Raw genomic sequence first — 16,885 nt, forward strand, 5'->3', positions numbered from 1 at the left:
TGGCATTCCCAGGTGAGTGATATTATTTCTTAAATTTAATATTTTATGAGTTATGAATAAGCATATTCATTGCAAAAAATTTGCATCGGATAGTTAGTTAGTTTTTGTATTTATGAATGGTGTGAGAATTATTTGATGAAAATATATTTTTTGTTTAATGAACAAAATTGAGAAATATTATATATATCAATTTATATATATATATATATATCAATTTGTGAAATACTTTATGACATGCATTTAATTTGATTCGGTTTATAAAACCGGTCTATGCCATGAGTTGTGAAATAATTTGAGAATATTTTATGAAAAAGTATTTTTGGTGGATGAGATGAGTTACGAAAGCCATTAGTGATTGAATTGTGAAATGTATTTTGATATTGAGATTGTTTATTAATTGAATTTCTAGTATTGGTGGATGAGAAATATTGCTGTAAGTCAAGGGGAATCTTGGTCGCTTGTAGGTATACGTGTCTTAGTTTAGGATATCCTTGTGAGTCGATTAATGGCCTAATAATAGGTGGAGACCTAACTAAAGGGGAATGTTGGTCGCTTTGTCAACATGTGATGTGTAGTGACTCTAGTTTGATATTGAGCAAAAAATTGATCGATGGATAAACTATCAACGTGTGATTTCATATGAGATGGATTAATGGGATAGACCATTGATGTGTGGCAAGAGATTAATCAATTGAATGAATAATTGGTATGTATTTTTATGAGATCGACCAATGGATTGGACCATTGGTGTTTACTTGTTATTATCTTGAATATTTTTATTTTGAACATATTATGCTAAAGTAATAACTATTGTATTTTTGGTCTTAAAGGTTTGTTAAATTCCGGTTTTTGTGAAAGTAAGTTGTACTTGTGTTTTAAATGTGCTTAATGATTGCATGATCCGTTTAGAAGAAATGTATTACTTACGGAGCCATGAGAGTTCATTCTTTTTTCTTATCATTTTTTCAGATGCCTCGGTTAGTAATCAATAGAGCGAGAGTGAGAATTATTGGGAGCTGGATATTTAAGGTATAATATAAGGCTACACCGCTTTGGAGAAAGAACGGCTGTATTACTCCCTCATCCATATAGGATTTGGGGTGTGACAGTTTTCACTTTGCATTTTGCAGAATGGCAAACTAGGAGATACATTTTCGACATTAGATTCCAGCGCCATCTTGAATCACAAGCCTATTAATACATGAGAAATCATCTACGAGCTTAGGACTTGCTAGGGTACAAGAACCCATGCGACTCTCTGTATCCATGCTTCACGGGGCACTCCACTTGTAGACGCGCGTTCAGAAAGATGATGTTTTAATTGGATGAGCGATGGTACATCATCCATCATCGCATGACCTTCCTAGTCAATATTAGAGAAATATAATCAAAGTCTCGGAGAGCCATCTCTCCAAGTGTACATTCAAGTCGATACGATACGATACGATACATATATGTTTGCCTATTATGTGAATAGGAATGAATTTATTACACAAAAAACTCAGACGTTTATGGACGGCATTCAAATTAAACAACTGTCGTTGCGAAAAAAAAAAAAAATTAAATTTCCATGTCGACTTATATAAATACTCTTTCCTTTTGCAGACATTCTCCCGTGCCCGCACTCTGAACAAAATGGAGGCTAACTCGAGGCAGCCGGTCTTCTCGGGCCTGCGAATGGCCGTGGTGGCGGCGGCGGCGCTCACGTTGCTGCTCTGTCAATTTCCGGCGTGTTCAGCTGCCGGTGCTGCTGCGGCATGCGATTTCCCGTCCATCTTCAACTTTGGAGACTCGAACTCCGACACGGGCGGACTGTCGGCAGCGTTTGGGCAGGCCCCCCCGCCGAACGGAGAGACGTACTTCCACCGGCCATCCGGGCGGTACTGCGACGGCCGCTTGCTCATCGATTTCATCGGTACGAACTTTCACTTCCCTTTGGAACAAATCTTGAGTTTCAATTCCCAGATCCGAATTTTTCTGCGTGGATTGCTTGGTAGCAGTTCAGATACCGTTGTTCAAATTATTCTTTGAATCTTGGGTCTGAAGAAAAGATACGACTAGAGTCAGACAACTTTCCACATCTTTCAAAATAAAGTTAATTTATAGCATAAAAGGTAGTGATAATATTAAATTATGTATGCACTTTTTAAATCGTAAAGTTGTTTTCGCTTTTAATTATTATTATTATTATTATTATTATTATTATTATTATTATTATTATTATTATTATTATAAAACTTTAGGAATGTAAGATTATTTTTTAAAAAGCCAAAGCAAGCTGTAAAATGCTTGTAAAGCGTCTTAAAGCTTTCTTTTTAAGCTTTCGGGTTTTACTTTTACGACAATATGAATCTTTTATGGCCAGATTAATACATTAATGAATGTTCAGGAGCTCAATCATATTTTTTTTTTTAAAAAAAATTTATAAGAAATATTATAATCCTAACACGAGGGTAATCGGTGTACTGACAATTAAAATTTCTCAATTTATTGATCAGTGCTCCTACAATACTCATTAGCAAAATCCTTTAAATACTCATAACTATACGGAAAAACGATACAAAACTTTTTCAAAAGTTATTGGGTTAATCGTGAATTTGTGATGGTCTTTATTCCCCCCCGCCCTTTTTTTTGCAGCGGAGGATTTGAGACTGCCGCACCTGAGTGCGTATTTGGACTCCGTTGGTTCAAATTTCAGCCACGGAGCCAATTTCGCCACGGCTGGATCGACGATCAGACCCCAAAGCGGATATATTCCGATCGCATTGAATGTTCAGCTTGTCGAGTTCTCCGACTTCCTCGCGAGGTCGCAATATTTTCGGTCTCAAGGTACCAATTCTCGACGGCGGACTGTATAACCCGGCAATCAAATTGCTGCTCATCACTAGTGTCATTTTCAGATGCTGATGAGGATGATCTTGTTTTGATGTGCCATGCCTTCTGTTAACATAAAAGGAGGCGTGTTTACGAGATTATTGCCGCGAGAAGAGTACTTCTCCAGGGCTCTGTACATGTTCGACATCGGCCAAAACGACCTCACGGCCGGATTGAAGCAGAACATGACCATCGGTCAGATAAAGGCGTCCATTCCCGATGTGATGGCTCAGTTCTCAGATGCTATAAAGGTGGCGCCATTTATCCAATCTAGTTCCCGTCGATATTCCCGTATTCGATTCTAATCATTTCCGAAGTATCTTGACGAGTGGAAAAAAAATTTATCTGCGAAACAGAAAGTGTATGCTGAAGGAGGAAGGTCATTCTGGATACACAACACCGGCCCGTTGGGGTGTTTGATCTACATGATGGACCGGTTTCATCTCGAAGCGCCAGAAGACCAGCATGGCTGTTTAAGAACTCTCAATGAGTTGGCTCAGTACTTCAATGCCAGGTTGAAGGAAGCAGTGGATTCACTCAGGACAGAACTTCCTCTAGCAGCAATAACGTATGTTGATGTGTACTCTGTGAAGTACAATCTCATCACTCAAGCACGCCAACATGGTGATCACCCCAGTACCTTCAAACCCTCTTTCAGACGTAATAATTTTTCCAGGACGGGTCGTTTGATAGGTGCCCGTTGATGTAGAATCTCATGAAACTTGTAGTTTCAGCATAGATTTAGGTAAACACGAAGGGATGGAATGCAGGGGATTACTTTCACTAGGTCTGTCAGGTTGTCACGATGAATCTTGGCCTGCGATGATGTTTTTTGCGAATTTGCAGGATTTCAGCAACCTTTCAAAGCCTGCTGCGGTCATGGTGGGAAGTACAACTTCAACAACAGTAGGAGGTGTGGATTCAAGGTCACAGTCGAAGGCAAAGAGGTCGTAATCGCAAGGTCGTGCAAAGATCCATCGGTCCGGGTCAGTTGGGACGGAATACATTTCACAGAAGCGGCAAACCGATGGTTTTTTGAGCAAATAGCCGATGGCTCGTACTCAGACCCACCGGTCCGTCTGAACGCAGCGTGTCATAGAATGGGTCACCAATCCATGGTTTGACCTCTCGTTTTCAGATGCAGGGAAGCTGTTTCGTTTTTTAACACTGTATGGACGAGACAGACCAGTGACTAGGACACGGTCTAACTTCTTTAGCTAGTTGCTGCTTCTACTCTACAGCCACAGATTTTGGTGTGCATCTTCTGAAGTTGAATAAAAGATTTTAACCAATCTTAAGGTATAATTTCTGGGGCATTTGCTTTCTGTGCTAGTAAGAATGACAAATGAGGTTTTCAGATTACTTCCCTTCTGGTGCCAAGTATAGGTTTTGAAATGAGCAGTGAAGACTGCAGTAGGAATCATTGGACCATTTCTGTAGGACCATATTACTTCCACAAGGGAATAGGAAAAAGAGAGGGAATAAGAATGATAGTTCAAAAAAAAAAAAAAAAAAAAAAGCAAAGTAGGTGTGTAGTTATCCATCCTACTTAAAGGCAAAATGATGGTGTGCACATCAAATGAATATTCAATGAACTCAACACATATATTAAATTCAATATAAATTATCAGATCTAGTGAGACCCACGTGAGATCCACATGAGACTCATCATTTTCAATTATCTAAATGCAGTTTGATATACATATTACACACATATGATAACTCGGGCACAATGAAAAAACAAGTTTTGAACCAAGCATGATCATGTGAGGAAGATGCTAGTGTCCCAATTCACATTTCAAGCCATCCGGTCCATTCAACTGTATGTGCCTAAGCACAGAAAAGAAAGACAACCTTTTCTAACCACACGGCTCATTAATTCCATCATCTCTTATCATAGGATGAGCCTTTATCATTCCATTAATTATCTCGGAGTTCTCCATTGCTACTCCTCTACTCCTGTTACAGTCTTTGGGGTCCCTAACATCACATTTTGCAAGTAGATAATGAAAGCTCGATTGGCATTGTGAAAGGAATGAGAAAAAGCATTGCCATCACACGACATGCTCCTATGCCGATGCGAGTTGCCTTATTGTTTATTCATTTTCATGTTTCAAGTACGGCGGATCTTAGTTAAGTTTGAGCGAGTGATTAAGCTTCAGATATTTCATAGTTAGTCGCGGTCCGAGTTTTGCATAGGCTGAGCTGTGGCGGGCGAAGGCTTTTCTAACTGAGGACAAGCTTGTGCGGTGCCTAATGAGCTGAAACACCGGTCCAGCCTTCACTCAAGAATCCATTCATAAGAATAATATGGTGGATCAAATCATTGTCACAGACCATTCCATGCCAAATTAACTCAGAGCTTCCTATCTCTTCAGTGAGATATAAGGTCACTTCAGCACAAAAATGAAAATAAATAAAATAAAAAGAAATAGAAGGAATACAAAGTAAGGATCCTTGCAGTTGCAGGAAGTGATTGGTCAGTTTCCTTCGACGACTAATGAAGGATTATATTATTAAAGGGTCGGTCTCATCTGTTTTGTGTTGGAAGTTTCATCGACGTCAAAGCCTCTGCCATTTGCCGCCCACGACATGTGCTTTTCCGGCATTGACCAATGACTTCTCGTTGTTTTCCGTTTCTCTCTTTCAGTTAGGATTTTGTCAATAAATGTTTCGAGAAAATTTTGTTAAACATATTACAATTTTAATAGATCTGTTAACCCTCTACACGCCCGATCAATATTTTGAAAAACAAATATTTCCTCATTGAACATGTTTAATAAGTGCCTGAATCTTTATTTTGTAATTTTATTTATGTCTTACGAGTAATAAACTTTGGAAATTTGAGTATAATTCATTTGAAAAACATCCTTACCTAAAAATTTCAGATCTTGGAAAAATCAGTTTTTGCGGGCATGCAACACGTGCACTTTTACTACTTGCACCATCTGTCACTTTTATCCTAGCTAGTGCCATTGTCTACATTCCATAACTAACCACTAATTCACTTTATGAAAGAATAACCATGTGCCATTCCCTTCTATCCAATCTCCACTTCTAATTTCTTTGTTAGCAGCCGGAATTGTCCATTCTTAGTTAAATGCATTTTTTATTCGGACCAATTAGAACAGACACGTAAGTTCAAGATCAAGTAGATAAATAGATTTAAACTTTGGAGATGATGATTCTTGAAGGTTTCAAATAACTAAATTAGACAATCCACTACGTAGGACAAGTTAAATAATTTAACGATTTTGAGTGTTTGAATTACCCTTTAGGAACAATTTACACAGTAATAAGAGGAACTGGAATTTAAGAACATAATATGTGCACATTCTATCAATTATCCCAAAAAGGAAAAAAAAAAGCATGAAAAGTCCATTGTCAAATTCAGTAGATAAAAATAAAAGGAACGGTTCCAAAAAATTTCTCATTCAAAAACAGAAGTATAAAGAATAATCAACATATTTCATAGAAAAACGGATGAAACTGTTAATTCTACTAATCAGAAAGTTAAAAAGTTCGAAAATGGAGAACCTCAAGTCGTCCATGCATGTAGTCATGTACCAGGTTCACGCTTCAAAACCATTATTATCTTTTCGGACGCCTGAAGTTGCCTTCGAAAACCTTTAAATTTCTTTGTAATGCTCTCTCTCCATTCCACTGCAATCTCCTCAAAAGTCTTTTGACATACCCATCTTCTGTAGATGCCAGATTCATCACTTTTCTTGACTGTCGTATCTCAAGCATGACCATGTTCCGTGGGAGCCGGCCGAAGTTGAAGAGTGCGTTTCCTGCCAGGCCTTTCGTTTCCATGAGTTAATTAAATGATTAGTTGAAGAAAGATGAAGAGCACTGATCTTCTAAATTCTGTCGTTATCTCGTGATTTCGTGGAAGAAGACTTTGGTTGGGAGACTGGAAATTTAACAAGAAAGAGAAGACTACGAAGTTGGACACTGGGTTCTGTTACTAGTGTTATATAACTACTCTTCCTCTCGCTGAGGTACTGCGCGCTCGCACACGCTGAGCAAATGCAGGGTCGCTTGAAAGATCCATCCTTGGGCCTCCGAACGGCTGTGGCAGTGGCCGCGTTGCTGCTCTGTCGATTTCCAGCGTGTTTGGCTGCTGCTGCTGGTGCAGCTTGCGATTTTCTGGCAATCTTCAACTTCGGAAGCTCGAACTCCGACACGGGCGGGTTGTCGGCGGTGCTTGGGCAGGTCCCGCCGCCAAATGGGGAGACGTATTTCCACAAGCCGTCAGGGAGGTACTGCGACGGACGCTTGCTCATTGATTTTATAGGTACCTACTTGACTTTCTTCAGTTCTCAGATGATCACGTCAATGTTAGTTTCTGTCCGCAAGATCCGAATTTTCTCGAGGGATTGTTTAAGAAGAAGTTATACGCTTTTTGTTGAAATCATTTAGGACTTTAAAAGAGGAGAATAATACAACACGCACGACTCATAATTGCATGGTCAACTTTAGCAGATTTTCAAATTTTTTGGGCTTTGTCAACTGCATAATTTCACATGTGAGTTAGATCTCCATAGACATATTAAACTGAAACTAAAGCTTATATTGCAGCGGAAGATTTGAGATTGCCTCATCTGAGTGCATATTTGGACTCTGTCGGTTCGAATTTCAGTCATGGAGCCAATTTCGCCGTGGCCGGATCATCAATCAGACCACAGACCACGATCCAGGGCGGATATATTCCAATCTCACTAAACGTTCAGCTTGTCGAGTTCTCTGACTTTCTCCTGAGATCATGAATATTTCGGTCAGGTATGGTCATTCTAGATTTTCCAGGCACTTTTTCATGTAAACTGGTTGACACTCGAGAAAGGAATCACCGTTTAGTTTTGGGTTCGTGAAGTTGATGTCAACAGACTGCGGGGAACTAAACTAATTGGACTAGGTCAAATGAAGATGCAGTGAAGGAAAACGTTAAGTTGCATCCACAATTGGAAAAGCAGATATGTCTGATATATCAGTCTTTGTGTATCATTCTTCCCTTCTGTTATTACCTATAACATGAATAACCCTCATGGCTGCTCACTCGCAATGCACTTTGAAATTCAAAACAATAATAACTACCACCGCAATCTTCACGTTCAAGGTTCGACTTCGATGTTGCTACAGACTTTGCTAACTTGTTCTTATAAAACTTGTGATTGGCAACATATGACATATTTTAAAATATAAAATCAGTCCAAGCTATCCGACTTACCATACAAGTCGTAATCTGGCAATTTAATTTGCTTCTCATCGCTACCGTAATTTGCATCTGCTAATGTGGATGTGATGATGTTTCAATCTCATGCCTTTGTTAATGAAAAGGATGCGTATTCTCGAGATTATTGCCACAAGAAGAGTACTTCTCTAGGGCTTTGTACACATTCGAAATTGGCCAAAACGATCTCACCTCTGGATTGAAGCAGAACAGGACCATCGATCAGATAAAGGCGGACATTCCTGATGTGATGACTCAGTTCTCAGATGCCATAAAGGTGCTAGTCTGCGTTGGTATTCCATATTCGATGTGAAATTATTCTGAAACACTTTGGATGAAAATTCATGCGCAACAGAAAGTATATGCTCAAGGAGGAAGGTCATTCTGGATACAAAACACAGGCCCGTTGGGGTGTTCAATCTTCATCATGGACCAGTATCATCGAGAAGCTCAGGAGGATGAACATGGTTGTTTGAGACCTTTCAATGAGTTGGCTCAGTACTTCAACACCAAATTGAAGCAGGCAATGAATTCACTCAGGACAGAGCTTCCTCTGGCGGCAATAACATATGTTGATGTCTACTCTGTGAAGTACAATCTCATCACTCAAGCAAATAAACATGGTAATTAACTAAATAACCTTCTCATCTTTTCTCCGTCTCAAGAATTTTTCTGGAACAGGTCATTTCATAGGTGTATAGCTTGAAACTTATTATATTGTTTTGGTATATATTTAGGCGCAGAAAAGATAAGAAGTGATGGTTTACCATGACTTTCTTCCATCAAATCATCAGAAGTCAAATTTCAATAACCCTCGGCCTGCAATGATGTTCTTTAGCTAATTTGCAGGATTTCAGGAACCTTTCATAGCCTGCTGTGGACATGGTGGGAAGTACAACTTCAACAATAGTAGGAGATGTGGATTCAAAGCTACAGTTGAAGGAAAAGAGATTGTAATAGCGAAGTCATGCAAAGATCCATCAGTCCGGGTCAGTTGGGATGGTGTACATTTCACAGAAGCAGCTAATAGATGGATATTTGAGAAAATAGTTGATGGCTCAAACTCAGACCCACCGATTCCTCTGAACATGGCTTGTCATAGAATGGATCACTGAGACAAATTCATCCACTGAAACTCCAACCCCCCCGGGGGTCTATGAACTTGCATTTTCAAAAGCAGGGAAGTAGTTTTTTTTTCAAGAACTGAACTCTCCTTTCTATGAACATGGTTTGTCATAGAATGTGTTCTTTTCCATGTTCTCTTGCCTCACGTTGATCAAAATCACAAGTCTTTATGTCATTGATCTACAACATTATGGGAAAATCTCTTGCAGGGTTTCCCTCAACATTCTATGGTGATTGGATTGGAGCAAATAAAAGTTATACAAACTTAGCTAAGACTATCAAGTTTTAGAGCTGTACTAGCCATTTGGACCAGGAAAAAAGGGGGAATTATGTAGTATGTACTATTCCAGAAAAGGAGCATCCAGATATTTGTGACTCAAGAAAAACTCAAAATGACCAAATTGGCTATATTACCTTGTCGCGTCTGAATTGACTCAAATCCACGACCATCACAGTGATATCATCCAGGCTACCCCTACTAATAGCGAGATTCGCAAGCTCCTTACAAGCAGCTATGAGACCAACAGGAGAGAATCCCTTGTTACAGTCGCCATTGTTCTCTTGACTACTTAGGCATTCGGTTTTCGTGTTCATTCTCTTAATCAGGGATACTCTTCTCGACTTCAATGGTGGGCTGTCAATCTCACCAAAAAACTCATTTTCACTATCTTTCCAGCTTTCAAGAGGTCTTCTGTGGCTAGGCGATTGCTTAATTTTCTTCTGTTGCTTGAGCAGCAAGATCCTCTGCAGTTTTGATGAGGGGCTCACATTAACACATCCGTACTCATCATTTTCATCCTTGTGAAGATCTGTTGATGAAAAGGTTGCCTTATCAGCCAAGCAAGAACGTTTCACGATGTTGACAGCTTCCTGGTTGCCAACCTAATGCAAAAGGTAGAATATGAGAAACTCAACAAAACAATCAAATAAAAAAATCACGAAATGCACTATAAAACAATTAACTAAAGCAGTGCATTGCTTATTTCATGATGCTCACCTCTTCCCATAATCCATCAGATGCCAAGACTAGAAATTCCATATCTCCAGTCAAATGAAGAACTCTTGTATCAGGTTCAGCCATTACCCACTGCTTCAAATGAGCATCGCCGATGCTTCTTGAAACGGAGAGTATGCCGTGCACTCTCCAGGATCCTCTGTGCATCTCCACAAATCCTCCCTAAATCACAAGATGAGAGAGTACACCATCAAAATCAGTAAAAATAAAAATAAAACATTGAGAAAGTTTTAACTTTCAGGAGTTCAATTGGAGAGTAAAGCATACCATATCCTCTATTCTTTGCTTTTCATCCTCTTTATCTGCTCTATGATCCTTTGTGAGAGCTTCAGCCACTCCTCCTCTACAGAGAACCGCCCTGCAATCTCCCAAATTTGAAATAGCAATTTCTTGGCCTTGTATTAAGGCCGTGACGCAGCAGGCACCGCTGCTTAAACCCTGCAAAAAGTCATTAATGGGCTGGTCAGGTACTGCATTTGAAAGGAGTATAGCAAGTTGAATGTTATAACAAGCATATGTGCTTGGCATACTCTCTGTTCAGTCTTGACCTATTCAATATGATGTAAATCTTGGCCAGATACATGCATATAGAGGTTTTGAAGAATGGATGAAAAGTCCATCTTGACTAGCGAAGAATGAGTTTGATGAAAATGGCGGTGATGAGGATAAAAATGAAAATGAACCATTGAACTCAAGTGGGTATATTAGGATAAAATTTGCTACTTGCTGTAATCTAGAGACTGTAAGTAGCAAGTTTGACAGGACAGGGCAAATAGAGTAAAGAACGAGAATGCATGAGTGTACTGCATTTTTGTTATACCAGTCACGCCACACTCGATTTGCCAGAAACAAATAAGGAGATTACTGATAATTCTATCTGAGGGGCTCTTCAACAAAAACTACTCATCCAAGAAAATTCGAACTTTGGCACTCGCGAAATCTCCATAGAGGCTATCTAAAATCCAAATCCTGGCGGCCATTAATCATGACAAACATCATCTGTTTTACCTCCCCCACCAAGTTACGCGTAACAAAAAGAAGCAATCACCTTTATGAAATGCACTTCAGTTATATCACAAGTTCTCCCAAATGGATTGAGGCATAGAAGCAATGCTAGAAGATAAAGCACTCAAGTTCTCGAGAAAGCTCGTGGAAGCCGAACATCTGTCGAGAACGAGAATTAGGTAGATCTAAAGAAGCTAACTATTCTCATCCACAATATCATCTACTCCGCAATTCACTACTCCCCATATTCAGACTTCATTAAACAGGCATTAATGTCGACCGCTAGACCGACCAGGTCAAAGCTGAGGAATTCGTTCTCGTGATGCAAGAAACTGCCTAAACTAAATCGTTCCAGCACACAGCTCAAAACTTACCTGGGTCATAAATTCTCGGTCTGTTTTCAAGTACCCAGCTTTAATAGCTGCTTCCTTATCTGAACTCGCGTCGGCATTCCCCATCTTTTCAAGGATGTTCTCGTGCAAGTGCTCCGCAACATAATCCGCAGCCTTCCTACCCCCATGCCCGTCATACACACCGAAGAAACCCTGCACAATGATAACCCAGAAAAGGGGTAAAAAAAGCGAAACTCTCGGAGAAATTCCCGGATAAACCTCACTGAAAAAGTCCTTACTTTACTTGGGTTCCCATCTAGGGAAGAGGCGATCTTGAAAGCGTCCTCCATGAGCTGCTTCTTGCCTTTGAAAGAGGCGACCGCGACCCCGGGCTCGCCGAAGCAGACGGCGTCGTCTCGGCAGGCGAGGTCCCGGGACCTGAGCTGGTCGGGCTGGAGCTCCCGCAGGACGCTCGGGATCTCCAGCTTCGAGGGCCGCTTCCGCTTGGCGGAGGGGGAGGGGAGAGCGAGGGCGCCGGTCGAAGACGAAGATGGGTCGCTCGCCATGGCGTTTAACGGCTAGAACAGAGTTATGAACTGTGAATTGAATTGCAGAGAGAGAGAAGGGGGAGAGGTGGGCGCGACATGCGAGCCGTTGGGGAGCTTGGAATTAGCGGTCAATGCTTTGAACGGATTCTTGGGCTTGGGCTTTTCGCGAGTCACACTGGAGGGAATATTTTACGAAATTCAAGCAGATGCTGCGAGCCTCTACTGCTGGGCATTTTTTTATTGTTGGACTAGATCTTTCTTGTCAGAATAGGAAATCGTTTTCCCCCTATTTTAAATTTGTTATTTTCAGTTTATGAAAAACGTTTTCTGTTAATCTATCAATTTTCTGTCATTCAAACATAAAAAAATTGGAAATAATTTCCTCAAACAATAGTAATTTAAGGAAAGTGATTTCCTTCTTGCCAGAAAAAGCAATCATTTTTTTCTGGTCTAAAATTGTTATTTTCAATTCATAGAAAATGTTTTATGTATATTGATCAGTTTTCGATCATCTAAATACCGAAAAATGATAAAATAATTTCTTGAAAACTTTTTTCCCTCAAATAGGCGAATCCTTGAGGCATGTTTGTTTGAAGCACAAATGTTAAGTATGTAGATGTTATGTGTGTCCACAAGGCACACGGTGGTAAGGGAATTAGGTGAGGTGGGATGTTTAGTTTCAAGTATAGAGTTCAATTTTCACTTTCTACAAAGGGATGGAGTAAAAAGTTTGAGAGAAAGAGAGAAGATTTAGAGTAGAACAGACTAAAAAAAAAAAAAAAGATATTATAGTGCATTTATGTGTCAATAATTGTTTATTTGAAAGAAGAGTCTCAAATTAAACAAAAAAAAAAGTCATGATACACGAGTTACAAAATTTAGATTAAGCAAAAAATAAAAAGTCAATTTAGACAAGTCCTATTATTAATCAGACTTAAATAAATAGGTATTAAGTTTTTCTAAAGGACTCCATTAAGGAGTATCCTAGATATTGGATAGTATTTTTCTAAAGCACTAATTATGCACTATACAATAATAGCAAATATATTGAAAACAAATTAGTTACTTGACAAATGTCTCGGTGACATATCTAAACAATGTTTTTCAAAAGATGCATTTTCCTTTTTTCAATTTGGCAAAGAAAATTTTGTGGCATTCAATGATTATCCTCATACTTTGTGACATCAATAGTTGAAAAGGATTTTGCCGAAAACATTAACTAAGAAAATATTGCAATTTTTAACATGTTAATTGTTCTTGTGATAAGCTCAATAAACACTACTATCCAAAAGCACTTGTGAACAATATTGGCTACAGGAAAAATAAGAAAAACGCCATATATTCTTTATTTAGTTAATTAACGACTGTCTAGATAGCTGCTACTAATATTCAATTTAGACTAAGTAATTCAAGAGGCAAATTTAATTATCTCTCTCTATATATTTGTGGGGGTGGATACTTGTAGGGATTAATCTCCATCATTGAATGCAATAAATGCAATGTCGATTGTTGATAGGTCCAAATTCACTTGGCAAAAACAAACAAACCCCATAGCTGGGCTTGCAGAGCCCCTCCCATGCTGCCCCCAAAAAGGGAAAAAGGAAGGCAATCGGATGGGAATATAGGCATTATAGGATCGCAAATTGCAGACCACCCTTTTATAGACCAGGTTAGTCGGGTTGGAGATAGCTTGAGAACTCAAATGGACCCAAAAATAAATATGTACTGTATAAATAGATAAAAAAAAATCATGTAAATTCGAGAATCATGTTCGGAAGATGAGCACTAAGGAAAGTACTCCTTATAGGAATAAAAACAATATATTAAATAATAACTTAACACTACGGATGGATGGTTCCAGGTTTCATACAGATTTTACCTAATATCTAGAACATACCCGTTAGAATAGATTATTCATTTTTTGGAATTTGGAACTCACCATATATATCCTAGAACCCGAAACTTACACTGTTACTGTTACTGGTTCTAAGGTTAGTTCTGAGGTCTACCTAAGTTCCACACATATAATTAATTGTACGATTACAATGAATTAAAACATTTAATAACCACCATTTACTACTACAATTCATTAACCATAGTTTATATTTAAATACACGAAAAATATGAACATTAATAAAGTAAAAGTCTTGATTATAAAATGGAAGCTCAAACTAGTATTATGGATTATACATTCATCATAGAACGATATGAAATAACATAAGATCATGCAAAGATATGAACCAAGAAAAATATTAAAACTTGTTTCAGGTTTTAGGTTATAAATTTCAGGTTCTAAGTTCCTCTAACTAAGAACCTAGAACCTTATTTTCTACTCTATATACCTTGGAATCTCTTACTTACAAGTTCTCATTGGTTCGGTGCTCTACTCTAAAACCATGCACACCCTTACTTAACGCTTTCAATTCATTTAAATCATGATATTTTTTTACCATTTCACTAACGTATATTGTCCAACGGATGGTGTTAAACGGGCTCTAATTTTGTGATAAAATGATTCAAAGTGTGTTAAAATGCTCTTAAAAGTGTTACACCAAATGGTCACTGAGCCGTTTTTCTTTAGGTCAGAACACATGTCTTATCATCTGAATTTTCATGACGATCCCTGTGAATCTTTATTTTCTTGGTAAAACAATTTAAAGTGCGTGGAAATGACTACGAAGATTCAAGGAAATCGGGCCACCATGGGTCCTTGGCAAAGCGACAAACTAAAGGACCAAATTGTTACATGGCCCACTCAAACTTTACTACAAATAGATACATGAGAAAATATTTATAAAGACGGCTATGGTGGATAAAACTAAAAAAATGAATCTAATGCACGATGTAGAACTAGTTTAGGCTAAGCTATTCATTAGCAGACATATTTTGCCAGTGGTCTCACTTCATCATGTAATGGGTTGTTTTTGGAAAAAGTTAAAAGGAAGAAGGTGGACAACGTCATTTGAAAAAGGGAAAAGGAAAGAAAAGTCTATTGCATACCCAACCATGTTATGCCAGCCAGCCAGCCAGAAAGGGAACAAGACGATTTTTTGAATAGCTTCCCTACAGTACAAAATATAGATCTTGAAAGTGGTGAAAGCATAAACGATACGTTAAAAAGGGGTTATTTTTGGAAAGATCAGGAATATCTTTTGAGTTTTAATTATCAAATTATCCGGAATTTGAATGACTGATAAACCGTTAGGATTAGTCCGATGCCCAAAAAGGCACAAAATCTTAGGAACTCGAACTTTGAGTTTCTATTTGCATCTTCTTCTTCTTTATATTTCAGATTGGTAATGACCCTTGAGTGAGGGGAGTCAGTGGGCCACGTCCAAAGGACCACATTAATTCCACAGAGGGAATAGGGGAAAAGTAAAAAAAAAAAAAAGGAATGACAGACAGGGGCCGGTTCAGAAATTGTGAAGTGGGTGTTGGAGATAAATCCCAGTCTAAGACAAGAAGAGATCGGTGGGCACAAACTGAAAAACAAGTGGTGGGCATCCTCGAATTGAGCATGACGACGTGGGGAAGAGATGTTGCTGTCCCTCCCCATTCGCATTCCAAGCCACAAGATCGTTTCGTTCAACTGCACAGCTGCCCAAACACACCAAAGAATAGTCAACTCCACCTAACCCTATGGCTCGTTATATTCCACCCTATAATCATAGATTGACCAATTAAATGACCTTTTTGCATTAATAATGATCTTGGATACCATCATTAATTAATCGTCATTTTGTCTACCGATCGCCCAAGGAACAAGATCGACAAGTGTTGCCATCGCATGGTATGTTAACATGCCCGCGCGAGTCGCCAACTCGATTGGACTTTTGTTCTTGCCCCCTGTCCTATGGTCTATTCATCAACCAAGCACATCACCGCCCTTCTTTGGCTTGGTGGCAAGGATAGCAAAACTCGAGACATCTAAGTGGGAATTAAACATCGCCCTTGAACATTCGTTCCTTCTTTGGAATTCTCAAAATCAATCGCAATCCAAAAGGTCACATCGTAGACTTAACTCATCCCAATCGGAAGCCACGAAAATTCCCGGTGCCAAAGAGAAAAGGTGACCAAGTCTCGCCAACCTTTATGGAAACTTTGAGACTTAGGATGGTTCCACCTACAATGGCGCAACTAATCAAGGACATATTCCTTAGGGCTTTTCGTAGTTCCCCGGTTCCCTTCTCCGTCTGCGACTTTGACTATTGGATCGTGAAACGTGGTTGTGGGGTTTGGGACTTCGGGGCGTTGCAAGAAGCTTCACGACGTCAAGGTCAATAGCCGCCTCCATCGATTCATCGGGGGCATTGACTCGTTCCCATTTCTTTTATTCAATTCACTCGCCTTTTGTGGATTCCACGTTATTCGTGTTACCATTCCCATCTCGGTAACTCCCCCCATCGATGTCCTCGACAGCATTAGCGAGGACAATAAACGAAGAATAAAAGTCACGAACTACGGGACAGGGTATGTTCCATAAGACACCTTCCTCACATATATTTAAATGTTCCAACGTATCTTATTACATCATGTAGTTTTTGACTCGCGTCCAAGATCTTTTTTTTTTTTTTTTTTGGTTGTTGTCTAGATTTCAAATGATATGAAATCGTGGGTAACGATACAAACACTGTGATTTGTTTCGGGTACCATCCCATGGCCATCTTTTATTGGCGGAAAACATTATCTTAGATGGATTGACCTAAGTCTCGATATAAGATAATCATTCAATGATCACCAGCTCTCGAATCAT

General features: G+C 39.1%; 3 protein-coding genes across 4 annotated transcripts; 2 read left to right on the top strand and 1 right to left on the bottom strand.

The window, feature by feature from the left end:
• Nucleotides 1-1,597: 1,597 nt before the first annotated feature.
• Nucleotides 1,598-4,190, top strand: LOC104433493 (GDSL esterase/lipase At3g26430). 2 transcript variants are annotated; one of them, XM_010046257.3, is made up of 5 exons: nt 1,598-1,915; nt 2,638-2,829; nt 2,956-3,125; nt 3,231-3,498; nt 3,721-4,190. In XM_010046257.3, exons 1-5 carry the CDS (start codon nt 1,636-1,638, stop codon nt 3,996-3,998), a joined length of 1,188 nt encoding a protein of 395 aa, XP_010044559.2. In that variant the 5' UTR covers nt 1,598-1,635; the 3' UTR covers nt 3,999-4,190. The 2 variants fall into 2 exon arrangements, with proteins under 2 accessions (XP_010044559.2, XP_039157539.1); XM_039301605.1 differs by having other exon boundaries at nt 3,231-3,619; nt 3,721-3,812.
• Nucleotides 4,191-6,906: 2,716 nt separating this feature from the next.
• On the top strand, nt 6,907-9,227 carry LOC104435617 (GDSL esterase/lipase At3g26430). The gene is given in 5 exon segments (XM_039301595.1): nt 6,907-7,174; nt 7,459-7,659; nt 8,215-8,384; nt 8,463-8,730; nt 8,957-9,227. Coding segments are annotated over 5 exon segments (1,173 nt in total). The 3' UTR covers nt 9,223-9,227.
• Nucleotides 9,228-9,535: 308 nt separating this feature from the next.
• LOC104433497 (probable protein phosphatase 2C 14) lies at nt 9,536-12,245 on the bottom strand. The gene is made up of 5 exons (XM_010046261.3): nt 11,884-12,245; nt 11,627-11,797; nt 10,515-10,685; nt 10,230-10,409; nt 9,536-10,114 (listed from the first exon to the last, which is right to left on the bottom strand). Exons 1-5 carry the CDS (start codon nt 12,148-12,150, stop codon nt 9,638-9,640), a joined length of 1,266 nt encoding a protein of 421 aa, XP_010044563.2. The 5' UTR covers nt 12,151-12,245; the 3' UTR covers nt 9,536-9,637.
• Between the last annotated feature and the right edge of the window lie 4,640 nt (nt 12,246-16,885).

The sequence above is a fragment of the Eucalyptus grandis genome, chromosome 9, assembly GCF_016545825.1.
Source record: "Eucalyptus grandis isolate ANBG69807.140 chromosome 9, ASM1654582v1, whole genome shotgun sequence".
NCBI classification, from domain to species: Eukaryota; Viridiplantae; Streptophyta; class Magnoliopsida; order Myrtales; family Myrtaceae; genus Eucalyptus; species Eucalyptus grandis.